Source organism: Chiroxiphia lanceolata, chromosome 13 (genome assembly GCF_009829145.1).
Source record: "Chiroxiphia lanceolata isolate bChiLan1 chromosome 13, bChiLan1.pri, whole genome shotgun sequence".
Lineage (NCBI taxonomy): Eukaryota > Metazoa > Chordata > Aves > Passeriformes > Pipridae > Chiroxiphia > Chiroxiphia lanceolata.
The window spans coordinates 8,649-35,077 of NC_045649.1; the positions used below are offsets into that span (position 1 = coordinate 8,649).

Here is a 26,429-nt window from a genome sequence, read left to right on the forward strand (position 1 = left end):
TGCCTCCAGCTCTGTGACTTTCCAGCTCCAGCCTCACACTCCCAATCCCAGTCCCCCAGGTGCTCCTCCAACCCCACAAACCCCATCCCAACTCCAAAGTCCAGATCCCTGCCCTAGACTCATTTCAGCTCTTCCCCCCCACTCCATGTTCCCGCCCATCAATCCCTAGAGCAGACACACAGCCACTTCAGCGACGGTACCAGAGGCCCTATCTCACAGGGATTGCTGTCCTTACTGCCCAAGTGTTACTGTCCCAAGCCCAAACCCTCTCCCTACCCCAGCCCCTCAGTGATTTCAGCTCCACCCACCCAATCCACATTCCCGCCCTTTAATCCCTTTCCCACAGCCACTCAGGGATTTCCGCAACGGTGCCACAGGCCCTATCTGAGCTCCAGACACCCTCCCAGCTCCACAGATGCAATCCTACCACTATGCTCATTTCAGCTTCAACCTCTCAGTCCACATTCCCAATTATAATCCAAACTCCACTGCCACACAGGGATTTCAACGACGGTGCCACAGCCCTATCTCACAGGGATTGCTGTCCTTACTGCCCAAGCGTTACTGTCCCAAGCCCAAACCCTCTCCCTACCCCAGCCCCTCAGTGATTTCAGCTCGAGACCCACAAGCTTTATTGCACTGCCAGCTCTGCTCTCTCAGCAGTAGCTCCAAATCTTGCCATCGCCGCCACGGGAAGCTGCTCCAGGTTCTCGCTGCAGGATCTTCATCTTGCCTCCAGCTCTGTGACTTTCCAGCTCCAGCCTCACACTCCCAATCCCAGTCCCCCAGGTGCTCCTCCAACCCCACAAACCCCATCCCAACTCCAAAGTCCAGATCCCTGCCCTAGACTCATTTCAGCTCTTCCCCCCCACTCCATGTTCCCGCCCATCAATCCCTATAGCAGACACACAGCCACTTCAGCGACGGTACCAGAGGCCCTATCTCACAGGGATTGCTGTCCTTACTGCCCAAGTGTTACTGTCCCAAGCCCAAACCCTCTCCCTACCCCAGCCCCTCAGTGATTTCAGCTCCACCCACCCAATCCACATTCCCGCCCTTTAATCCCTTTCCCACAGCCACTCAGGGATTTCCGCAACGGTGCCACAGGCCCTATCTGAGCTCCAGACACCCTCCCAGCTCCACAGATGCAATCCTACCACTATGCTCATTTCAGCTTCAACCTCTCAGTCCACATTCCCAATTATAATCCAAACTCCACTGCCACACAGGGATTTCAACGACGGTGCCACAGCCCTATCTCACAGGGATTGCTGTCCTTACTGCCCAAGCGTTACTGTCCCAAGCCCAAACCCTCTCCCTACCCCAGCCCCTCAGTGATTTCAGCTCGAGACCCACAAGCTTTATTGCACTGCCAGCTCTGCTCTCTCAGCAGTAGCTCCAAATCTTGCCATCGCCGCCACGGGAAGCTGCTCCAGGTTCTCGCTGCAGGATCTTCATCTTGCCTCCAGCTCTGTGACTTTCCAGCTCCAGCCTCACACTCCCAATCCCAGTCCCCCAGGTGCTCCTCCAACCCCACAAACCCCATCCCAACTCCAAAGTCCAGATCCCTGCCCTAGACTCATTTCAGCTCTTCCCCCCCACTCCATGTTCCCGCCCATCAATCCCTATAGCAGACACACAGCCACTTCAGCGACGGTACCAGAGGCCCTATCTCACAGGGATTGCTGTCCTTACTGCCCAAGTGTTACTGTCCCAAGCCCAAACCCTCTCCCTACCCCAGCCCCTCAGTGATTTCAGCTCCACCCACCCAATCCACATTCCCGCCCTTTAATCCCTTTCCCACAGCCACTCAGGGATTTCAGCAACGGTGCCACAGGCCCTATCTGAGCTCCAGACACCCTCCCAGCTCCACAGATGCAATCCTACCACTATGCTCATTTCAGCTTCAACCTCTCAGTCCACATTCCCAATTATAATCCAAACTCCACTGCCACACAGGGATTTCAACGACGGTGCCACAGCCCTATCTCACAGGGATTGCTGTCCTTACTGCCCAAGCGTTACTGTCCCAAGCCCAAACCCTCTCCCTACCCCAGCCCCTCAGTGATTTCAGCTCGAGACCCACAAGCTTTATTGCACTGCCAGCTCTGCTCTCTCAGCAGTAGCTCCAAATCTTGCCATCGCCGCCACGGGAAGCTGCTCCAGGTTCTCGCTGCAGGATCTTCATCTTGCCTCCAGCTCTGTGACTTTCCAGCTCCAGCCTCACACTCCCAATCCCAGTCCCCCAGGTGCTCCTCCAACCCCACAAACCCCATCCCAACTCCAAAGTCCAGATCCCTGCCCTAGACTCATTTCAGCTCTTCCCCCCCACTCCATGTTCCCGCCCATCAATCCCTATAGCAGACACACAGCCACTTCAGCGACGGTACCAGAGGCCCTATCTCACAGGGATTGCTGTCCTTACTGCCCAAGCGTTACTGTCCCAAGCCCAAACCCTCTCCCTACCCCAGCCCCTCAGTGATTTCAGCTCCACCCACCCAATCCACATTCCCGCCCTTTAATCCCTTTCCCACAGCCACTCAGGGATTTCAGCAACGGTGCCACAGGCCCTATCTGAGCTCCAGACACCCTCCCAGCTCCACAGATGCAATCCTACCACTATGCTCATTTCAGCTTCAACCTCTCAGTCCACATTCCCAATTATAATCCAAACTCCACTGCCACACAGGGATTTCAACGACGGTGCCACAGCCCTATCTCACAGGGATTGCTGTCCTTACTGCCCAAGCGTTACTGTCCCAAGCCCAAACCCTCTCCCTACCCCAGCCCCTCAGTGATTTCAGCTCGAGACCCACAAGCTTTATTGCACTGCCAGCTCTGCTCTCTCAGCAGTAGCTCCAAATCTTGCCATCGCCGCCACGGGAAGCTGCTCCAGGTTCTCGCTGCAGGATCTTCATCTTGCCTCCAGCTCTGTGACTTTCCAGCTCCAGCCTCACACTCCCAATCCCACTCCCCCAGGTGCTCCTCCAACCCCACAAACCCCATCCCAACTCCAAAGTCCAGATCCCTGCCCTAGACTCATTTCAGCTCTTCCCCCCCACTCCATGTTCCCGCCCATCAATCCCTATAGCAGACACACAGCCACTTCAGCGACGGTACCAGAGGCCCTATCTCACAGGGATTGCTGTCCTTACTGCCCAAGTGTTACTGTCCCAAGCCCAAACCCTCTCCCTACCCCAGCCCCTCAGTGATTTCAGCTCCACCCACCCAATCCACATTCCCGCCCTTTAATCCCTTTCCCACAGCCACTCAGGGATTTCCGCAACGGTGCCACAGGCCCTATCTGAGCTCCAGACACCCTCCCAGCTCCACAGATGCAATCCTACCACTATGCTCATTTCAGCTTCAACCTCTCAGTCCACATTCCCAATTATAATCCAAACTCCACTGCCACACAGGGATTTCAACGACGGTGCCACAGCCCTATCTCACAGGGATTGCTGTCCTTACTGCCCAAGCGTTACTGTCCCAAGCCCAAACCCTCTCCCTACCCCAGCCCCTCAGTGATTTCAGCTCGAGACCCACAAGCTTTATTGCACTGCCAGCTCTGCTCTCTCAGCAGTAGCTCCAAATCTTGCCATCGCCGCCACGGGAAGCTGCTCCAGGTTCTCGCTGCAGGATCTTCATCTTGCCTCCAGCTCTGTGACTTTCCAGCTCCAGCCTCACACTCCCAATCCCAGTCCCCCAGGTGCTCCTCCAACCCCACAAACCCCATCCCAACTCCAAAGTCCAGATCCCTGCCCTAGACTCATTTCAGCTCTTCCCCCCCACTCCATGTTCCCGCCCATCAATCCCTATAGCAGACACACAGCCACTTCAGCGACGGTACCAGAGGCCCTATCTCACAGGGATTGCTGTCCTTACTGCCCAAGTGTTACTGTCCCAAGCCCAAACCCTCTCCCTACCCCAGCCCCTCAGTGATTTCAGCTCCACCCACCCAATCCACATTCCCGCCCTTTAATCCCTTTCCCACAGCCACTCAGGGATTTCCGCAACGGTGCCACAGGCCCTATCTGAGCTCCAGACACCCTCCCAGCTCCACAGATGCAATCCTACCACTATGCTCATTTCAGCTTCAACCTCTCAGTCCACATTCCCAATTATAATCCAAACTCCACTGCCACACAGGGATTTCAACGACGGTGCCACAGCCCTATCTCACAGGGATTGCTGTCCTTACTGCCCAAGCGTTACTGTCCCAAGCCCAAACCCTCTCCCTACCCCAGCCCCTCAGTGATTTCAGCTCGAGACCCACAAGCTTTATTGCACCGCCAGCTCTGCTCTCTCAGCAGTAGCTCCAAATCTTGCCATCGCCGCCACGGGAAGCTGCTCCAGGTTCTCGCTGCAGGATCTTCATCTTGCCTCCAGCTCTGTGACTTTCCAGCTCCAGCCTCACACTCCCAATCCCAGTCCCCCAGGTGCTCCTCCAACCCCACAAACCCCATCCCAACTCCAAAGTCCAGATCCCTGCCCTAGACTCATTTCAGCTCTTCCCCCCCACTCCATGTTCCCGCCCATCAATCCCTATAGCAGACACACAGCCACTTCAGCGACGGTACCAGAGGCCCTATCTCACAGGGATTGCTGTCCTTACTGCCCAAGTGTTACTGTCCCAAGCCCAAACCCTCTCCCTACCCCAGCCCCTCAGTGATTTCAGCTCCACCCACCCAATCCACATTCCCGCCCTTTAATCCCTTTCCCACAGCCACTCAGGGATTTCAGCAACGGTGCCACAGGCCCTATCTGAGCTCCAGACACCCTCCCAGCTCCACAGATGCAATCCTACCACTATGCTCATTTCAGCTTCAACCTCTCAGTCCACATTCCCAATTATAATCCAAACTCCACTGCCACACAGGGATTTCAACGACGGTGCCACAGCCCTATCTCACAGGGATTGCTGTCCTTACTGCCCAAGCGTTACTGTCCCAAGCCCAAACCCTCTCCCTACCCCAGCCCCTCAGTGATTTCAGCTAGAGACCCACAAGCTTTATTGCACTGCCAGCTCTGCTCTCTCAGCAGTAGCTCCAAATCTTGCCATCGCCGCCACGGGAAGCTGCTCCAGGTTCTCGCTGCAGGATCTTCATCTTGCCTCCAGCTCTGTGACTTTCCAGCTCCAGCCTCACACTCCCAATCCCAGTCCCCCAGGTGCTCCTCCAACCCCACAAACCCCATCCCAACTCCAAAGTCCAGATCCCTGCCCTAGACTCATTTCAGCTCTTCCCCCCCACTCCATGTTCCCGCCCATCAATCCCTATAGCAGACACACAGCCACTTCAGCGACGGTACCAGAGGCCCTATCTCACAGGGATTGCTGTCCTTACTGCCCAAGTGTTACTGTCCCAAGCCCAAACCCTCTCCCTACCCCAGCCCCTCAGTGATTTCAGCTCCACCCACCCAATCCACATTCCCGCCCTTTAATCCCTTTCCCACAGCCACTCAGGGATTTCCGCAACGGTGCCACAGGCCCTATCTGAGCTCCAGACACCCTCCCAGCTCCACAGATGCAATCCTACCACTATGCTCATTTCAGCTTCAACCTCTCAGTCCACATTCCCAATTATAATCCAAACTCCACTGCCACACAGGGATTTCAACGACGGTGCCACAGCCCTATCTCACAGGGATTGCTGTCCTTACTGCCCAAGCGTTACTGTCCCAAGCCCAAACCCTCTCCCTACCCCAGCCCCTCAGTGATTTCAGCTCGAGACCCACAAGCTTTATTGCACTGCCAGCTCTGCTCTCTCAGCAGTAGCTCCAAATCTTGCCATCGCCGCCACGGGAAGCTGCTCCAGGTTCTCGCTGCAGGATCTTCATCTTGCCTCCAGCTCTGTGACTTTCCAGCTCCAGCCTCACACTCCCAATCCCAGTCCCCCAGGTGCTCCTCCAACCCCACAAACCCCATCCCAACTCCAAAGTCCAGATCCCTGCCCTAGACTCATTTCAGCTCTTCCCCCCCACTCCATGTTCCCGCCCATCAATCCCTATAGCAGACACACAGCCACTTCAGCGACGGTACCAGAGGCCCTATCTCACAGGGATTGCTGTCCTTACTGCCCAAGTGTTACTGTCCCAAGCCCAAACCCTCTCCCTACCCCAGCCCCTCAGTGATTTCAGCTCCACCCACCCAATCCACATTCCCGCCCTTTAATCCCTTTCCCACAGCCACTCAGGGATTTCCGCAACGGTGCCACAGGCCCTATCTGAGCTCCAGACACCCTCCCAGCTCCACAGATGCAATCCTACCACTATGCTCATTTCAGCTTCAACCTCTCAGTCCACATTCCCAATTATAATCCAAACTCCACTGCCACACAGGGATTTCAACGACGGTGCCACAGCCCTATCTCACAGGGATTGCTGTCCTTACTGCCCAAGCGTTACTGTCCCAAGCCCAAACCCTCTCCCTACCCCAGCCCCTCAGTGATTTCAGCTCGAGACCCACAAGCTTTATTGCACTGCCAGCTCTGCTCTCTCAGCAGTAGCTCCAAATCTTGCCATCGCCGCCACGGGAAGCTGCTCCAGGTTCTCGCTGCAGGATCTTCATCTTGCCTCCAGCTCTGTGACTTTCCAGCTCCAGCCTCACACTCCCAATCCCAGTCCCCCAGGTGCTCCTCCAACCCCACAAACCCCATCCCAACTCCAAAGTCCAGATCCCTGCCCTAGACTCATTTCAGCTCTTCCCCCCCACTCCATGTTCCCGCCCATCAATCCCTATAGCAGACACACAGCCACTTCAGCGACGGTACCAGAGGCCCTATCTCACAGGGATTGCTGTCCTTACTGCCCAAGTGTTACTGTCCCAAGCCCAAACCCTCTCCCTACCCCAGCCCCTCAGTGATTTCAGCTCCACCCACCCAATCCACATTCCCGCCCTTTAATCCCTTTCCCACAGCCACTCAGGGATTTCCGCAACGGTGCCACAGGCCCTATCTGAGCTCCAGACACCCTCCCAGCTCCACAGGTGCAATCCTACCACTATGCTCATTTCAGCTTCAACCTCTCAGTCCACATTCCCAATTATAATCCAAACTCCACTGCCACACAGGGATTTCAACGACGGTGCCACAGCCCTATCTCACAGGGATTGCTGTCCTTACTGCCCAAGCGTTACTGTCCCAAGCCCAAACCCTCTCCCTACCCCAGCCCCTCAGTGATTTCAGCTCGAGACCCACAAGCTTTATTGCACTGCCAGCTCTGCTCTCTCAGCAGTAGCTCCAAATCTTGCCATCGCCGCCACGGGAAGCTGCTCCAGGTTCTCGCTGCAGGATCTTCATCTTGCCTCCAGCTCTGTGACTTTCCAGCTCCAGCCTCACACTCCCAATCCCAGTCCCCCAGGTGCTCCTCCAACCCCACAAACCCCATCCCAACTCCAAAGTCCAGATCCCTGCCCTAGACTCATTTCAGCTCTTCCCCCCCACTCCATGTTCCCGCCCATCAATCCCTATAGCAGACACACAGCCACTTCAGCGACGGTACCAGAGGCCCTATCTCACAGGGATTGCTGTCCTTACTGCCCAAGTGTTACTGTCCCAAGCCCAAACCCTCTCCCTACCCCAGCCCCTCAGTGATTTCAGCTCTACCCACCCAATCCACATTCCCGCCCTTTAATCCCTTTCCCACAGCCACTCAGGGATTTCAGCGACGGTGCCACAGGCCCTATCTCACACTGATTGCTGTCATTACTGCCCAAGTGTTACTGTTCCAAGCCCAGAAGCCATCCCTACCCCAGCCTCTCAGTGACAGGCCCTATCTGAGCTCCAGACACCCTCCCAGCTCCAGACATGCAATCCTAACACTATGCTCATTTCAGCCCCAGCCTCTCAGTCCACATTCCCATTTATAATCCCAGTTCCACAGCCACACAGGGATTTCAGCGACGATGCCAGTCCCTGTCTCAATCCTACAGTGATTTCTGCTACAGTGCCGCAGTCCCTATCCCTGCTCCGCAGTCCCTTCCCGAGCACCACTCTCCCTATCCCATACCCAGACCCACAACCTTTATTTCTCTGACAGCTCTGCTGTCAGCTCCCGGTAAAGCTGCTGCACGTTCCAATCCTAGCAGCTTTCTTTTGTTAAAGGTCTGAGTTTTCCACCCCAGCTCTCAAGCCCACATTCCAGGCCAGGTCTGACTATTTTTATCCCAGCTCCATCCCTGCAGTAATTATGCCAGGTGCATGCTCCCTAATCCAGCCCCACTCTTGTTCTGCCCACAGTCCTACCGTCTTTATGTCTCCACCAGCTCTGCTGCCCGAGCTCCAGGTTCTCATCTTTCTGCTGCCTCTGCCTCAGCTTTCTGCTGCCTCTGCCTCAGCTTTCTGCTGCCTCTGCCTCAGCTTTCTGCTGCCTCTGCCTAAATCTGCTCCTGAGTATCTCTGCAGACGGGGCTGTTGACAAGGTCACAAATCAGTCTTTGTCGTTCACTTAAATATCTCTGTTCCCAACGGGAACAGCAACAAAACAATAGAATAAACAATCAAGTAGTCAAAGATGAAAATAAAAGTAAAATAAAATTATAATAGAATGAAACATCTTTTATTACTTTTCTTTGTAACAATACTTTCAATACCAGCCCCACTGAGAGGCTGCATCCTAGTCCTTCTGGTTCGGGGGAGGACCCCTGAGCATGGGCTGCTCCCCCCCTGAGCACTGACCAAAGCTGGCCGGCACAGCTGCCCGGGACACCGCCTGCCCAACGCCCTGCCTCGGCAGCTGTGGGGGACCGACCCCGGCTCCCCCCGGGATCGGCAGCCGAGGGGGTGCTGCCCCATGGCTCCCCACCGCTCCCTGGAGCGGCAGCCGCGAGGGTCCCAGCCTGGCTCACCGCCGCTCCTCGGCCCGGCGGCCGCGCCGAGCCCGGGCCGGCTCCCGCCGCTCCAGCGCCGCTCCCAGCCCCGCCGCCGAACTGCCCCCAGGGCGCCCCCCCCCCCCGCCATTTATAGCCCGCGGCCCGCACAGCCCCGCCCCCCTCGTGCCAGCCCAGCCAATCCCAGCGTCCGGCAGCGTCCGGCCCCGCCAATCCCCGCCTGCCCGTTCCCGCCCTGCCCGTCCCCAAGAATCCCGCTGTCCCCTCACGCCCCGCTCCCAGGGGCTGCTCCGCTTCCGCCCGCTCCCCGCCTCCCTCCCCTTCTGCCGGGAGAACTCCGGGACGGGACGGGACCGCGGGCCTGCCACCCGCCCTTTGAACCGCGGGCACCGCGGCAGCGCAGGCGCGGCTCCGGCGGATCCCGAAGCAAAGGCGCCGAGACCGGCGCCTGAGGGGAACGCGGGGGGGCGAGGTGGAGACGGGGGCGGCTCCGCGCCGCGGCTGAGCGGGCAGAGCTTGCTCGACCGCGGCCCCATTGAAAGGGCCGCCGCCGCTCCCGCCCCCTCCCCGCCTCCCGGAAGAACTCCCAGACGGGACGTGAGCGCGGAGCTGTGGCACCCGCCCTCCCTGGTCCCAACGGGGCCTGTCGGGGGCTGCGGCAGCGCAGGCGCGGCTGCGGAAGCAAAGGCGCCGGCACCTACAGCGCCTGAGGGGAACGTGGGGAAGGGGGGCGCGCCGCGGCGCGGCTGAGCGGGCACAGCTTACGGGACCGCGGCCCCATTGAAAGGGCGGGCTACGATTGGACGGAGCGGAGAAAAGCGGGCTGGGAGTGGCGGGCCGGGATCGGACCTGCACGGCGGGAGCCAGAACCTCCCGGAGAGAGCGGCCCCTGTGCCCGAGCCAGGCTACGTGCCTGGAGCGGCAGCCGCGGGAGCCCCGCCCCAGCTCACCGCCGATCTCGCCCCGGCTCCCGCCGCTCCAGCGCCGCTTCCACCTCCGCCGCCGAACTGCCCCCCCCGCGCCCCCTCCCCGCCATTTATAGCCCGCGGCCCGCACAGCCCCGCCCCCCCGTTCCAGCCCCGCCAATCCCCGCCCGCCGCTTCCCGAGACCCCCGCTAGCCCCGCTCCCGGAGCCCCTCCCGCCCGCTCCCCGCCTCCCTCCCCTTCTCCTGGGAGAGCTCCCGGACGGGACGTGATTGCGGAGCTCCCACCGCCCTTCCGCGGTCCCAGCGGCACCTGAGGGGAACGGGGGGACGGGGCCGCGCGGAGGGGCCGCGCCGCGGCTGAGCGGGCAGAGCTTGCGGGACCGCTGCCGGATTGAAAAGGCGGGCTGTGATTGGACGGCGCCGAGGAAGGCGGGCCGGGATTGGCGGGCCAGACGCTGCCTCGGGCCCGGATTGGCGGGGCTTGGAGCCCGCGGGGCCGGGGCCGGGGCCGCGGCCGCGGGTGGCGGGAGGTGCTCGCGTGGTCGGGAGGAGGGACTAGGGCCGTGTCGGAGGGGCCCTTCCCGCGGGTCCGTGCCGTCCCGGGTCCCGTTCCCGGGACCCCGTCCTCTGCCCCGCCCCTTGGTCGGGCTGTACCCCCGGGGTCCCGGCCCCAAGGCCCCTGCAGAGCCCCTCGGGGAGCCCCCCACCGGCACACGGGGCGCTTCCGGGGCGCGAAGGCGGACTGTGCGGCATGGGGGACCGGGGAGCAGCGGCGACCTGGTGGGCCGGGAGTCGGCGGCGGGGAGCGGGCAGGACGCAGAGCGGCAGTGCGCCTCTGACCGCCTCTCCCCACGCAGCAGTTCTGCTTCTACGGGGACTCAGACTGCCCCGACTGGGTGCTGGCTGAGATCAGCTCCCCGGCCGAAATCCTTTAAGTGCCCGCCCCCACCCCCATCCCCCTGCCCGCCCCAGGCCCGCTGCCCAGCCTCCTTCTCCTGCGCAGTCCCGGCTGCTGCTGAAGTTCAGCGCTATTTCAGTACTTGTTCTACTTGTGGTTCTGAAAAAAAGTTAGAATCAGGATAGCCAAAGCAACATAGAAAGTCTATTCCATCTTCAACTACCTTACAGGGCAAAGGAAATAAGTGATCCTACCCATCAGCGGAACAGGGAAAGAAGGAAGATTAAGTCTGTGAGCTATATAAGAGAAAAATCACACTGTAACAACTTAGAAGATTGCTCCAAGACCACAGTCACAGGAAAAGGGAAGAGAGCCAGGGCCACAAACTGTAAGGCCAAAAAGATGATGGACACATCTGTGCATCAATCAGGTTCAGAGGTCACTGCATGCCCCAAGCCTAACGAGTTCTCTGGTTTATGTGCGTTATACACACAGGCAAAAGAAAGGATGTGTGCAAGAGAGTTAAGGGAGAGGACAAACATCTTGTCAACATCGTGTTCAAAAAGATTGCAAAAATAAACAGACCTATCAACCATCTGCTACTATCTAAGGGAAATCAAACTTCAGCACCCATCTTGCAACCAGGAGGAACTTGCACACCACCAGTTACTCATCACAGGGTCAGGCAGTAATTTCTAAGGGTACGGTTCAGCAGTTTTCCAGGTGAGTGCTCCATTTCAGGACAACTCACATACCTTTTCAGGGCTTTTCCTTACTTGCTTCAAGATGAAAACCCCAAAGCACAAGCCCTGAAGGGATTCCAGCGATGGAAGAAATTCAAGCATAGCTTTGGGGTTTATTCCTGTACAATTTCTACAGGAGCTGCTCAATCCCAGGTCTAGCTGATCGAAGACGATTCTTAACAGCAATTAGGTGTCTTGAGTTTCAGCAGGGTCCCACAGAACACAGGAATAACCAAAAATAAGGTGTGCTTCAGTCTCTGGATGCAGAAAGGGCACCCACAAAGTGTTTTTGCACTTCAGGAAAGCCCCTGTGAATCTCCTGATAAATGCAGCCAGGAGACACTCAACGCCCTAAACTGGAAATACCTGTTTACATGCACTGCAGAGAACCAGAGCTTGAGCTTCAGTGTTTGCTCATAGTAAGAATGTTCCACACAGCCCCAGCATGGCTTTGGGGTGATGGAGGTTCAGCCCACAGCTGGATGAGCTCCCTTCATAAGTAACTGACTGCAAGCACCACCAGCCCAGCACAATAAAACCCCAGAGCCCAGGAGCAGTTCAGACAGCTTTGCTGTCTCTGGGCAATGGGATTTCACTGCACATCTGTACTCTGTTACCACACAAACGGCTCCACTGCCACCTTCAAGTCACTCCCAAAGCTTTATTTATATGGATCTATTAGCTCTTGGAACAACTTGACCCTGCCGAGGACAGGAGGAGAAATGGAAGTCTTTAAGAAGGGTTTATTTTGGGAAGGAGAAGGAATTATTCTGGCTGAGCAGTATTTATCTTTCAGAAGAAAGAGCTTTCACAGGACAGCTCTAATGCAGGAACAGGTGCAACCCCCCTCACTGCAGTGCTTCCTGAAGACTGAGCTATGGTGCTCAGTGAGGACAACATAGCAGCTGGGCTCTTCTGGGGTGGGAAACCACCCCCACAGGAGCCCCCAGCTGCAGTTTCACCCCCCCCACTAAGGACAGCAGGTATTTCCATCCTCATTCAAGCTACTAGAGAGCTCCAATTACTTGGTCCAAGCAAACACCTGCAAAATCATGATCCAAATCCCTTTCTCTAAGCCACACTTCTCAGCAAAGCAGGGATATCCCTCTACTAATGCACCCTGCCTGCAAGTGGTGAAGATTTTAAAGAGATCTGTTTATGTCCCAGAGGGCATTTTTAAGCTGCTGTGACTCCAGCACAATCTGGATCCAACTGTGCAGAGCTGAGGAAAACGGTTGCTGTAACAGCACCAATCTCAGCACAAGCTACAAGGTGCCACTCTGTCAGATGGAGCTCCATACTGCAGTGGGTTCAGGACAACGTAGGATGAAGTCAGCCTAAGCTGGCTAAGGCACACAGCCTTCCCCACCACCCAGAAACACCCTAAAAATCAGAGGGGTGAGAAATACCTTTGTGCTTAAGCTTTATATAGCACTTCAGAGTTGCATACCCTGAGAAACAAAAAAGATGGGCTTACTGCTGTCCACCCAAGGAGTGCTCACTGGGAAAAGGAAAGTTTACTTCAAGGCCAGATCAATCATCCAAATTCCCTGACGGACTGGGGTAGGGTGCAAATTCCCATGAGGAAATCCAGGGCCAAACATGCTAAGCGGGTCACAGCTCTGATCAACCACAAGGCTTTGAGCCCCAGCAGGAAAGTAGGTTTGCAAAGAGACAGAAGGAGGCTGTGGTTTGACAGTACTGGTTGTTATCTCCCAAGCCTGGTGCAGGGACAGCCCTGAACGTGTAGTGGTGCCTAGGCAGTAGTTCAGAGCTTCATCCCTCACTCCTCCTCCCATAGAGGGACAAGGGCTGCACTGGCAGCTGAACTCTTGGCTGAGAGAGCAGAGGCTGCAGGGCTTACTGGTGCTGGTGGCCTGAAATGGCTTGGCATTTTCCTGTAGGACATTTTCTCTGGCTGCACTTGCATGAAAGCTCTGTTGAGCAAATGACTGTTGTTCTTCCCGCTCGAGGAGGAAAGGTTCAGGGACCTTGACAAGAAATTCACAGGCTGAAAAGAGAGAGAAAAAAAAAAAAAAGAAAACTATAAGGAAAGAAGAAATACAGACTTTCATCCACATTCACATGGACTGTTCAAAGGCAACTGCAGGCTGCTTTGCACAGGGCTTTTTTTCAGAGCAGAGATAGCTCTGTCCCTGCTCTGAATGCAGGACTCCTCACCTGGGCTCTTTTGAAACACACAGTCTTGGGGAGGGCAGGCAGATTTTGTGTCGTATCTTCATCCACAATATCCAAGGCTAAAGACTTCCGGACCTTCCTGATGGGACTCCTGCGCAACTGGAGGACATAGAAAAAACAGTGTCAGCATGAATCCACCCAGAAGACTGCCATCCTTAGGGCCCAGGGTACACACCAAGCCCATGTCATCCTGGGTCTGCATGGCCCCAGCATCTCAGAAAGAAGGATTGCTGCAGCCTTCCCCACCACAGGGCACAGCAGCTTCCAGTGCTCTCTTCCTGGCACCTGCAGCCACCAGTTTAGAAGACAGACCCTTTCAGTAGGAAGGTCACCAAGAAACTGAACCAATAGACTCTTCGTACCAGCCCACAGCCTTTTGGGAGCCCAATGTGCCCCAGAAGCTCCAAGTGTGCCATGGGTCTCTCCAGTAGGATAGCAACACAGCATCTCCTAGCAAGCCCTGAATTCAGCATAAACCAGGACATGGCTGGCAGTATTTTCAGCAGGCCTTAACCTCAAGTGCCTCTTGCTGATTCAAAGACAGCGGTCAAGGGGCCAAAAACATTTTGACATCAACAACAGGATGAATAAAATCAACCAAAACACCCCCTAACAGCAGAGGCCAGCTCAGCAGCAGGTACTGGATGCAAAATCAGCTCACCCCTTGTTTCCTTTTCTGTTTCTCAGGCTTCACCTCATCCTCTATGAGGAGTTCAATGCCAGCTTCACTTCAGAGCACCTCTTTCAAGTCTTCTTCCAGGTGAGGAGTCTGGGGCTGGTGTGAAAAAGGCAGAGAGAGCACAAGGCAGTCAAAGTCTGTATTCTGGGCTCACGAGTATTTCTCTCAAGGGATAATGGGGTCAGGAGAGACCACAGTGGGAGGACAAACACAAAGATGACTTCCAATTTACTTCTCAGCTGGAAAAGATATGACAAGTTTTCTGCTAGCCTAACAGATTTCCAGGATCTCTAGGCATGAGAGACTCTTATCATCTGAACCCCAAGTGTGGCATCAGCAGACCAGTATGCACACAAGGCCTGGGATACTGGAAACCGCCATCCCCACAACACCCACATTCAGAGATGCAGTTCCTCAGAGAAGCCTAGGCAGAGCATTTCATTGCTTTTCCTCGAGGTCATCATAGCCAAGCACTGCAGCCTGACTCAAGGGCAGGTTTTGGCATTTTTAGTTGGTTTCCAGAGGAACTAACAGTCCTGTGGCTACTTACAATGAAATGATCATCATGACAAGGTCCCCTCCCATCTCAGCCTGGCACTACCAAACAGCACTTTGTTCTGGCACAGATAAGAGTTGGTTCACGGCTCTGATGCGACCTGCCCCATGCCCCATCATGCTTCTGCCACCTGCAAGCCACAGCCCTGCCCAATGATTACCAGAGGTCTAATTGGTCCATATTTCTCCAGGGCATTTTTGAAAGGCGTGGGAGTATGAGGCGTGTTGTCCACCGCATACATTTGATCTGGTGTGACAAACCTGAAAGCAGAGAGGGGGAAGAGAAGGGATCAGACCTTCTGTAACCCACAGAAGGCAACAATCCACCCAGCAGTTGAGCACAACACTTGGCTGTGGCCCCAGTCTCTCTCCTCAACAGTGACCTCTTACTGGCAGGGTCCCTGAAGCACTGGACTGTCTGTTAGAAGGTGGCAGAACCCCTGGAAAACACAAGGAACAAAGCATGTGCACAGATTCACCATGACACCTGTAAAAGACCATCCAGTCCTGTCCCGGAGTCAATGCTCACCTTGCTCACCGGTACTCACTCAAATCACCTCCCCTCCGGTGCCTAGAGCCTCCTGGGCCCAGGGCTCTGCATCTGAAAACAAAGAAAAAACAAACCAAAACAACAAAATCCTTAACACATCCAGTAAACGTGGAGCCAAAAGTCACGTCTTTGTGCTGATGTCAGGTGACGACCCACCTTCTTGCTCTGCTCCTCTGGCCTCTGTTCTGTTCAACTCTGCTTTACACCCTGTGCCTCTGACATGGTAAAGAAACCCTAACCAAAGTCACCCAGATAGATGGGGAGAGCTCAAAGAGTCTCCCTTCTCTTTAGGCAAACCACCCAGGGTCCCTGCCTGCAGCCAAAGACTGCAGCTGTAATGGCACAGAATATCTGAGTGAATGAGAGGAAAACTTAAGTGGCACATCTGAAGAGTCAGTGGATGCCTTCATGGACATTTAGGGGGCTGCTGGACTCTGCTTTCCACCCCTACTACCTTCAAAACACCCCTGGCAATTCCTAAACTAGCACCCCAGCCCTCCCTCCATCTCTGGTCTGTAACCCCCCACTGACTACTTGCAAACCTGGGTATCTGTAGCCATCTTCAACACAGAGCAGCTTCACCTGAGGACTGGATAACACTGGTGAAAAAATACCAAACTGCAGTTGAGATGATTGGGAGATCCCAAAAGATGCAAGGCTCCTAAGGAAAAGAAAAAAAGATAACAAATTACAAAAGCACCTTACCAACGCAGGACACAAAATTATTAAATTTAAAAACCCTGCATTTGAGTGTAATCCTCTTCATTGCCATATATAGCTCTGCTTCTTTGGATGCCAAAGCTGATGCTTCAATAAAGCAGGAATAGCTTGAGAAGTCCCATTCAATGAAAGAAAGGGAGAGCTCTTATCCCATTGAAGCCCAGCTGCTGAATAACCTCCTCGAGCAAAGGCTGGGGTTCATATACCCCGGCCGTGCCCACCTCCCTTCCCATGAGGCCCCGGGGAAAAGGAAGAGCCCAATTCCAGAAGGTATAAAGGCTCTGGGAGCAGCAGCACCTGGTTTGTATCTCTGACTTAAAATCAGGATGGGTAAAGAGCCTGCCAGAGAAAAGGGCTGTTAATGAGAGCCGGTATTATAGTTGGTATTGGATTTAGTGTTCGAATTTGCATTTGAGATTGTAACTTGTAAGAAAATGAGAGCTATTCCCCCCAGAAAGAAAGCCTATAGCTTTTGGGTGTCAGGTGCAGGTGGGAAAACTTTCTATATGCGTGGAAAGGGTTTTGTTAGCTTGCCGGAGCCCTGCGCTGAAACTGCACCTGACTCACAAAGGCTAGAGCCTTTCTTTCCTGTGGGAAAGGGAGCCCAGCAACGAAACAGCAGGTCTAACTCCCAAAATTAACATGGATGAAGTCCTCTCCCTGCACAGCTCCCCCGCTCGCAGAGGGTAGGAATCCCCGGTGCAAAAGGTCCCCCATGGTGCCCGGGGGGTGTGTCCGGAGCCCCCCGGAGTCCCTCGGAGCCCCCCTCCCTGCCCGGGACACAGGGGTTATGTTCCTGCCCTTCCTGGCAGACGCGCCTCCCTGCCTGGAGAAGCCTCGCCCTGCGCCAAGGGATGGCTGCGCGGCTGAAGCGCTGTGTGGGGCGGCGGCGGGGGCTGGAGCGGCGTGGGCTGGAGTGGCGCGGCGTGGCCGCGTCCTACCTGCGGGAGCTGCGGGCCAAGGGTGATCCTGGCGGTACCGGAACGAGGCGCGGGGGGGCCCGGAGGGAGCCCCGGGGATGCCGGGACCCTCCCGCGGTGCTGGGCTGAGCCCCCGGGGCTCCCAGGGCGCTTCGCGACGGGGGATGTGGAGTGAGGTAATAACGAGAAGCAGGAAGTACTTCCACGGACCCGCGCCCGGTTCGGTGGCTGTGCCGAGGTTTGAACCGGGAAAGAGCCGCTCTTTTGACGCACTGAGGAAGGACTGGGACGCGGACCCGGCCGGGAGCGGCACTGCAGCCGCGCGCCCCCCACTCGCCGAGGCGCCGCGGGGGCAACGCCGATTTCTCTGGAGCCGCGGCCTCGAGTCCCGCCACCAGTAAAAACTTCTATTGACATTTTATCTTATTTTTTCTTCCTTGTTTTTTACACTTTTTATTTCTTTTTTTATTTTATTTCCACGCAAACCCTTCTGGGATATACTGGGCAGCCCAAAGGCTTCTGGGATGCACCGAGACGGCGCCAGGGCTGCCGGGATCTATTTATTTCTTTTATTTTGCTGTTATTCCTTGCCCTCTCGGTGCCTCCGGCCCCCGTCGTCCGCGAAGCTCCCCTGCTCCAATTTTTGGAGTCTCCCACCCACTTTTTGGGGTCCTCCCCTCCCATTTTAAGGGTTTGGGGCATGGGGAGGGAGTAAACGGGGGCACCAAAAAGGGGTTTTTTCCTCTTTTATTTCAATTTTAATTTCATTTCTTTTTTAGTTTTCTTGGGCTTGATTTCCTTCTTTTTTTTTTTTTTTCATTTTATTTTGTTTTATTTTTTCTCCAGAAATCTTGAGGGGGTACCAGCTTGTGTGTGTTTAATAGTCTACAGGTGCAGAGTTTGACCTGGCTGTTATTTGTGGACTCTAGAGTCTTTCCTCAGGCCACCCAACTGCTCTGCAGTCTGAGCTGGCACCTCCACTGTGCAGGACTTGTGCCATTTAGGCGAGCACCAGCATATCCCACCCACCTTCCCCCTCTCACCGTGGAACCAGAGGTGCCAACATGGGACCATGGCACGACAGAGAGGCTGTTCCTATGTAATTGACCATTGCACACAGACCAGAAAATAGGTTCAAAGTGTATGCAACATTTTATTGAAAAAATACGAATGTTCTGTACATAAAGTACAACTTAATGGGCTTAATAAAATCTTGAGAGACTTATTGGTTAATACAGGTCTTCTTTTCTTCTTCTCCCTCTAAGGGCATAAAGCACAAAATGAAGCAGCAGGTCCCCTGTACTTGTGCAAGTGCCATCCCCTCGCTGTGCGTGCAGCATAGCACCTGTCTCTACACACAGGACACTAACATGCTCAGTGTACTTTGATGGATGGTCTGCAAGAAATTTAAAGCATGAAAGAACTGCCCAGGACTGGTCCTGCAATCCACTGATGATTCAGAATTTATTGTGAGATCTCTGTTCTTCTAAACAGTCTGCATCTGCATATCCAATATTTCTGACAAATAAATACAAAAATAAATAGGGATCTGGCCTCACAGAACCTGAAGTCTCAGAAGCAACACAACCTATAGTAAGCTACATACATAATTTCAACTATATTAACATAATTTATTTAAATCTCTATCAATAAGTGTATTAAAAGTATAAATTCTTATCCAATACTGAGAGTTTAATTCTGGAAATAAATCCAGAAAAAGAAAGCTTTTCAGTCCTCTCTTACAGTTTAGTGTGCTCTTAGAAAATGCTTTATAGCTGAACTTCAGCAGAAAGTAGCTGCTATATAATGTACTTCTATTCCCCAATCCTAATAGAAAAAGCTTTTTAAATCTTTTTACAGTAACTGGCTTTTATGTCCTACCTTTACATACAGTTACTAAAAATACTGCACATAACAGTGCTGACTAAAATTCGGTTTAGTGTTAAAACTACATGCACAAATGCTGGAGTCCCAAAGCAGAAACTGAATAATGTGGCAGCTTCACAATTAATTTATGTTGCTAATTGGATGGTGTAACAAATACTGCAATCCCAAAAGATATGTATGTTGCAAATGGAAAGACAATGAGTAGGACTGGATGAGGAGAAAGTTAGGCAAAAACCTTTTTTCTTCTCCATTTAAAACTGGAATGTCACCAAGAAGGTAAATGTAGACCAGTGTTAAAGCTTCTAAATCAGGAGTAAATGGTGATGACTTCTCGGCCGCCGCCTCTAACAAGTAATACCCTCTCCAGACCCTCAGTCAAGACTTCTAGAAACTCCATGTCTGTTTCAGTAAGTCAAGGACAAAAGAAATATCAAAACCAAAACACGGTGATTAGCCTCTGAATTGGGTTTACGTGGCAATGCTTATGTGAGATGAGACCAGCGGCTGCCCCCATGTCAGACAGACACAGTTGCATGCAGCTCCAAAACAAATCCACCACGGCCTAAAGCTGAGCCCGTCAGAGATGCTGGTGGCACCAGGTGACAGTCACACTCCCTCCCATGAATACTGAGCAGTTTTCAGTCACAGTGGCTCAGCCTTTCTAGAGAGGGGTAGAGAAATATGCATTACCCATTACCTTGAGTTTAAAATCTCTCCTGAGATGTGGTTCAAACCCCTTTATTTTAAGAGGAATGTTTTTATCCTTTCTGGTGAAACAGCTACTAGTACTATCTAGATTTAGGGGAAAACAACCATTTGGTATGTCATTTGTGACATCTTTTTTTTTTGGCACACACTAAATTAATGGTACAAATCAAGGCTGAAGAGCAGCTGTGGACAGCAGCAAACTGTGGCACCAACGATCTCTCTCCAGCTTACAACCCTCAGCTCTGATCTTGCTTAAGGGAATCATGTAAGTATTCCTCTAAAAACCAAAGTAATGTGACTTTGAATTTTTATTTTACCAGAGCCTTGTACTTGGACCTAAGCCCCAAACTGACGTGAGTATGCCTGAGATATTCCCTTCTCTTTCAGGACTTCCTTTTGACTCAAGTTCAGACACTGCTCTGCCCAGAGCACTGGCTGCTGTGAATGCCTTCTTAAATATCTGCTACATCCACTATTGAGAATTAAATTAAACTAACAAATAAAATCAAGTAAGAATTTAGATAAGACTAAATTCAAACCTTCAAACAAGGCTTCCATAGCAACCAGTGGCAACTTTTACTTTAAGCAATTACTACCCTACAAGCCACAAGACAGTACCCTCCACTCAGTGGACGCTTTATTGCATATCACAGCTCGACAGTACTGGTGGCAAAATGAATTCAAGAGCATAGATTAAAGAAAGACCTTCTGTGTGGCCCAGGTCTTGCCTGAAAGGATACAGTTTTCATCCCCATCAGTATTCTTTGGAGGACCGGGCATGTTGAGGAGCACAAGTCTGGCATCATGAGATCTATTTACAATAACTTCATTTAGCTTCACTGCTGTGTGCATCCTTCGGACATTAGACTGGTTCCTGTAGAAAAAGCACATTCAGACTTACTGTTAGAAACATGCCTCTGAAAACTGAATTATTAAAAAGGCCCTTAAAAGTATACCTTAAATCTCCTAAAAACACTGCAGAATATCAACTCAACATACAGTGTTTTTTCACACAATGATGAAGATACAAAAGAGATTTTAGAGTTCTTCAGGTACAGCTAGTCTGTCGGTAAGATCTCTGGAGTCAAGTCACCAGTTTACAAAATTACTTCGCTCTTCAAAAGTGCATTTTATCAAGATGATTTAGTCTTGCATAAGAAGTTAAAGAGCAATTGTACAAGGAGATGTGCTCTTTGACCGTGGACACCTGTGACTGCAGAGCCTTCCCTTACAGCAGCCCTGTCCAGAACCCCCTGCACCCACAGAAGCACAGGTCACGCACCTCTCCATTCTCAGTACCAGAAAACTCCTTCTCAAAAACATCAGGACTAAGTAGAAGACCGGCACCATTGCACTCCACACTTCCCATGAGCACACTTCCCTCTTTGTGTTGAACAGCAGTTGGCATCTCCAGAGAAAGCCTGGCTTACTATAGATTGTAATCACATGGTAGGGAAATACAGGATCGCAGCCTACCAAGGGCTGGATGTATGTCTCCTATAGGGCTTTTCTGGAGACTAATAAGGATGTGACCCTCTCCTTCAGCTGGACACTAATCCACCTCTCTGCCTGGCTATTTACAAGAACACTTTTACCCAGGTATCCTTAAAATCTCAATCATGCTTTCAAACTCGAGTAGACACTTGTTTCAAACGTTCTGGGAGAAAAGGGAATAGATGCATGATCTCATATGCCTCCGCTCCTTAAGAATCCAGGCTAAGAGGGGTAACGGCATTAGTTATTCAGAATACATTAACACAAAATAACATCAGTTCATGCAGGAATTGAACTTGAAAGCATCCTTTGGGGATTTCGAGCCAGGGAATGTTTCCTTCTTACAGGAAATCAAACACTATTTTGGTAACATAAAAGGAAATACAATACAGAAATAAACTTATCAAAAGGAGAATTTATTTACAGCTTTGAGGATTTTCCACCTGGGTTTTTTCCTTCATTTTAATATATTAAAAACAAGTATTAGTAGAAACAAATCAAATATGAATCTTTGGTTTCATTAATTCAGTTTTGCATGATATGAGTGAAAGTCTTTAGTAACTTCACTGCTCTTCTAAATATTCAGTCTTGCAAAGAAATAATTTACATAGCTAGAAAATAGAAGATGCAGTGGGAAGAATCATGTTTATTATACCAACAGCATGATTTACCCGCTGTGAACTATCTTGCTGTTACTTCATGTTCTTATTTAATTTGGAGCAAGGACACCCTCTGTCTTCACATCAGCTTCAGGAAGCCACAGTATGTTTATAGGAAGTGAGGAAGAAACCAGCAGCAGGAACCACATACTGTCATTAACTGTGTATAGTTTTGGAAAGGGAATTGAAAACTGAAGATCTGGTTTTCTCTAAAGCGATATTTAAAATTGTCATCTCCCCAGTGATTCAAAGGTGTAGGCTATAACAAAGGGCTTGCTTAGTGTCCAGAAACTACTAGAAAAAACATCCTAGCAGTAGAGAACTGCTAGGAACTGTGGAACGAGAGCTTCTCTAAATGAGTAATGTTTCCGCCTGCTTGTGTCATAGTCTGCTTAAGAAAACAGGTTCAGACCCGTAATTGTTTTCTATCCGGACTTAGTTCTTGTCAGGACAACTCTTGTAGTTTGTTACAACCTATAATGATTCTTATCTTAAGTAGCTAATCCTGCTCCCTTTAAAACATTGTTAAGGCTGCTCAACTCTAATGCCTTTACTTTTCTTCCATCATTACATACAGTTTTCCTGATTTTAGTTGAGAAAATGAAGTCTTCCCTCTCAACCATCTTAATGTACTTCTAAGTTCAATAACAAACTTACAAGTTTTCCCACTCTCTGAAAGCATGGAAGAGGAAAAAGTACAGGTAGTTAACACCAAATTCAGCAGAATTTCTACAGTATGATTCAGCCTAAAACAGAATTGAATTATGATTTACTAGGAAGAAAAATCTGGAACTCTGCCAAATATGCAAAACTGACTAACTGAACTCTTCATGTAAGATGTAGGACATCAAAGAAGTCACAGGAGATTCAGACATTTTTATACAAAAACAAAAAAGACCTTTACTTCTATCTATTCGTGGGGCACACACGTAGTAACCACAGCTGTTGTTACATGTCAGTGCTCCTTCAGCAGCAAGTCTGTCTCAGAGGGTTTTATCACACACATATTCTATTCCAAGTCATTAATCACCATCTCCACAGCTTCTTCCTTTCTGCCTTAAACATCCACAGTACATATTAGATAGTGAAGTTATCAGACTTTTCGTTTAATTCTGATTAGATCAGTGAAATTATCGATCTGCTGTGTTTTACTGAGGTATTTGGGAGACGAGAAAAGTTGTTATAGGACTTAACAGCTCCAATTTGAAATTTGACTATACCAAGTAAAACATTGAGGGCTGTGTGCCACATTTAATTGGTTAGAGATTTTTCGGGAGCCTAACTGCTGTCTTTTGAGTAGTCAGGCCTTAATGTTGATTGTCCAAGTCTAAACCAAGGATTATGAAACAAAAGATAATAAAAGCAGAGCACATGTAGAGTTTCGGGAGGTGCAAGGTGTTCACTTAGACAAGACTCACGGCTTAATGCTGATGAGATCTCTAAAGCTTCCCACAGCACTGCCTCGGTTCCGCTTCTCAGCATCACATTTCTCTTTTGTCCAGGTCATCTGGATATTCTCAGGAACCGGGTCCCCCTCATCTTCTTCATCTGAGTAGAGGCTCTCCAGACGTGCTATTGAATGTCTGTCCTTTACTAGCTGAGCCTAGAGGGCACATGAAGGACAAGGTGAACTCAGGGACTTTATTTTACACTCTTTGGTTCTCTTCAAGCAATGAAAGGCTTTTTGTTCCATTGTATCTTTTATTTTGTCCAGTCAATTTAGCCTTTAAGATAGCTCTGATACCAGGCATCTGCTCTAGCCAATAATCTTACATACCAAATTGACTTTAAACAGTTTTGATGGGTGTAAGCTGTGCAGAATTTGGACTGACAGAGGCCTGTATCTGTACAAGAAAAAGAAGTCAGTCTCACTCACATCATCCATCACATGGTCAGAAACAACAAAGTCTGACTCAAAACTGACAACTAAAATAAGCTGGACAAACACATGCAGAAGAGTTAGATCACCTGCACCTTTCATAGCTACATGTCCTGTAAGTCCAAACGGGAATGACATCTTCAGTAGGAAAACAGGATATACTACAAAATGAGACAAATACCAGATATCCCATAAAAAGAAAAAAACCCAAGAACTACATGCAATTTGGGGAAACAAAAAAGCTACACTAAAAGTATTTCCCTGCATCTTCAGAAAAATAAACTTAAGCAGCAGCTATATAACACACCACTAGGAAGGAACCTTTGTGTCACTCCCCTCAGCAGCCCCCAGAGCCAAGAACCACAAATGACATACCTCCCTTTCTCTCTCAGTTTTCGTCAGCCTCATTTGCCTCAGCATCTGAGATCTCTGCTCCATCATAAGAGTTCTCTCATAAGTATATGCTGAGATATCACTATTGTGCTGCAGAAATAAGGACAAATATTGTGCTTGTAATCAAGTGATAGCCAAATATCACCACTTGCATAATAAAGTGAAAAATGGGCTCAATTCCCTTACCATTTCTACCACTTCTACCTCTGCCTCTATTCGGAGTTGATAGAGGAAAGTAGCCAAATCCTTCTTCATCTGGATGCTGTTATCATCCATCTGAGCTACAGTAAAAATTCTCATTTTGCATTTTCTCCAAACCTGGTGAGAGAAAACAAACTCTCGGGATTTGAACCAATAATATTCTGCTCTACCAAACAAACTTCGTAATATATCCACTTGCATTTATCAATACAGAGTCTACTACTGGACCTTATTTCTTTAAAATAATGCACGCAGAAGTAAGTAGGTTCTGACTAGCGGCTTACTTTGTGCTGTTTGAGAAGAAAAGGAAGCAACATCAACATGCCTCCATCATGCACAATCCACCACACATCAATATTGCCTTCGTTGTAACGCTCATGGTTGCTGGGGTAGAAAGACACATTTTTGGGAACCAGCAGAGCCAGGTGGGCTGCAGTTGTGCAGCGAACAGTACCTGGCCAAAAGGGGAAGAACACAGTTACTTCCAATTCTGCAAGAATGCTCTATCATTAAAACAAACAAAAAAAAGCAAATGTCAGCAAACCATAAAAGAAATCACTTAAATAAAGAAAAGTTTGTACAGTAAGACTTGCATAGACAGGTTGGTCCAAATGACAAAGCCAGGATAAAGCAAACTCACAGAACACAAGCCCTATTTCACATTTGAAATCAAATCAGCAATCTCAAAAGCTAAGTCTGAGGAGAAATCATCTGCTCTGGGTTAAGTAACTGGACCATAGGAGAAGGAGAAGGATAGAGGCAAGGAGAGTGTTATTCAGTAGTGAAGGACAAGTTGAAAGATAGATAATCTCTGTGACAAAACAGAGATTATCAGAGAAACAAATTATAGTTTGCCATGAAACCAGTATCCCTCAAGTCCATAATTTTTTAACCATGAATTTTAGCTGCCAGATTTGAGCATCTTTCATAGGTATTTTACCTACAGGACGTGGCATTTCAAACAGAGCAGTTTTGTGAGAAATTATCTACTTCACCATCAATACTAGAAAAAACCAGACTAAAACCCAAAACCAGTTTCACAAGGATACTGATAAAATCCCCTGTGTTTACCATGTGTATAATAAACATCTCTGTTCACGATGTCTGATCACACAGAGCCTTTAAAGCTCACCTATAAATGTCTTCCAAGACCTTGGATCTTCACTTTGTCTCCAGCCATAGGGCCATCCCAACACCACAGTGTTATGCTTCATGCCACCTAGTCCACAGGACTGGATTAAGTGAGCAATTCCTTCTCGAACTTTATTGGCTACAACTACTTGACAAAATCCCTTAACCTTCTCAATTTCCATCATATTCTTAATAGTCTGCAAGAGAGACGAGGAAAACCTTCAGAATCAAAAGGAACTCCTAGTATTTCCCAGTCATGTGATTGCTATGTCAATTCCTGGTTCACATGTCCATAGGTAATACACAGTTCAATGCAAAGTTCTGCTCATCTGCTTTCCTTAATAAAACAAAAGAGAAAATACCCACTAATTGTGTGTAATACTTGTTTAAAATAGAGTTTTCTTCCAAACATAATCACTTCTAAGAGATTAAGATTAGGGTTTTTTCGTTTGTGCCATCATCTCCTATTCACAGTAGTAGTTAGTGATATCTGTGTTACTATCTCACTATCCATTTTCTAATCCTATAACACTCACCTTTTTTAACTCAAGGCCAATTGACTTCATTGGGATTTCCAGTTTCTGATTACCAAGTAACATGCTGTGTTTATATTAACTTTACAAATATAAGCACCAAATCCACACACCTATCAAGTGTACCCTTCATTTGTTTAAAAACTAAACTTGGTCAACACATGGCCCATGAATTAGTTTTATTTTTGTAACAATTTTCCTATACAAAATGCCTCTGGGGAAGAAAACAGATCTGCTGATGTTATACAGATGTAAACAGGGCTACGATATCACATTTATAGAATGAGAGAGATTAAGTAATTTATTAACAAATTTTCAGGACCATCCTTCAATGCTTTTTGGAATAAATTTATCAACACACTGAAAAAGGCAGAGTACATTTGCTGAGTTTGACAGTTACTGAAATGCTACTTGGGATGTTCAGAAAGCTAAATAGTCCTCTTCTCTCCATTAAGCAGCATGCAGAACTTCCATAGTAATTATTCCTTATAAATTAAGACTGTTACATGCAGTAAGGCTGTTTACAC

At 50.4% G+C, this 26,429-nt stretch overlaps 2 protein-coding genes and 1 long non-coding RNA gene across 8 annotated transcripts in view; all 3 read right to left on the reverse strand.

The window, feature by feature from the left end:
• Window positions 1–13,361: 13,361 nt before the first annotated feature.
• LOC116793230 lies at window positions 13,362–14,297 on the reverse strand. The gene is made up of 3 exons (XR_004359408.1): window positions 14,255–14,297; window positions 13,576–13,692; window positions 13,362–13,405 (listed from the first exon to the last, which is right to left on the reverse strand). It is a non-coding gene; the product is annotated as an uncharacterized LOC116793230 (long non-coding RNA).
• A 904-nt stretch (window positions 14,298–15,201) lies between these two features.
• Window positions 15,202–18,335, reverse strand: LOC116793570. Its single transcript, XM_032701515.1, has 5 exons — window positions 18,321–18,335; window positions 17,039–17,424; window positions 15,920–16,038; window positions 15,381–15,428; window positions 15,202–15,272 (listed from the first exon to the last, which is right to left on the reverse strand). Exons 1-5 carry the CDS (start codon window positions 18,333–18,335, stop codon window positions 15,214–15,216), a joined length of 627 nt encoding a protein of 208 aa, XP_032557406.1. The 3' UTR covers window positions 15,202–15,213.
• SLC12A4 (solute carrier family 12 member 4) overlaps window positions 18,147–26,429 on the reverse strand; it is a 48,185-nt gene continuing 39,902 nt past the window's right edge. For 4 of the 6 annotated variants that reach the window (XM_032701495.1, XM_032701499.1, XM_032701500.1 and 1 more), the window contains 8 exons: window positions 25,371–25,566; window positions 24,523–24,692; window positions 24,224–24,355; window positions 24,020–24,127; window positions 23,184–23,368; window positions 22,423–22,437; window positions 20,353–20,486; window positions 18,147–19,303 (listed from right to left, as the gene is read on the reverse strand). In XM_032701495.1, the coding sequence (XP_032557386.1) occupies window positions 19,212–19,303; window positions 20,353–20,486; window positions 22,423–22,437; window positions 23,184–23,368; window positions 24,020–24,127; window positions 24,224–24,355; window positions 24,523–24,692; window positions 25,371–25,566 (1,032 nt within the window). In that variant the 3' untranslated portion in view covers window positions 18,147–19,211. The remainder of the gene's footprint in view (window positions 19,304–20,352; window positions 20,487–22,422; window positions 22,438–23,183; window positions 23,369–24,019; window positions 24,128–24,223; window positions 24,356–24,522; window positions 24,693–25,370; window positions 25,567–26,429) is intronic. The other 2 variants (XM_032701497.1, XM_032701498.1) reach the window with 2 other exon arrangements.

Coding starts and splice junctions, on each gene's coding strand:
- LOC116793570 (XM_032701515.1), bottom strand. Junction 15,429..15,919: donor AGATGGCTACAGATACCCAG/GTTTGCAAGTAG, acceptor CTTTGTTTTCAG/ATGCAGAGCCCTGGGCCCAG. Junction 15,273..15,380: donor AGGCACCGGAGGGGAGGTGA/TTTGAGTGAGTA, acceptor TTCCTTGTGTTT/TCCAGGGGTTCTGCCACCTT.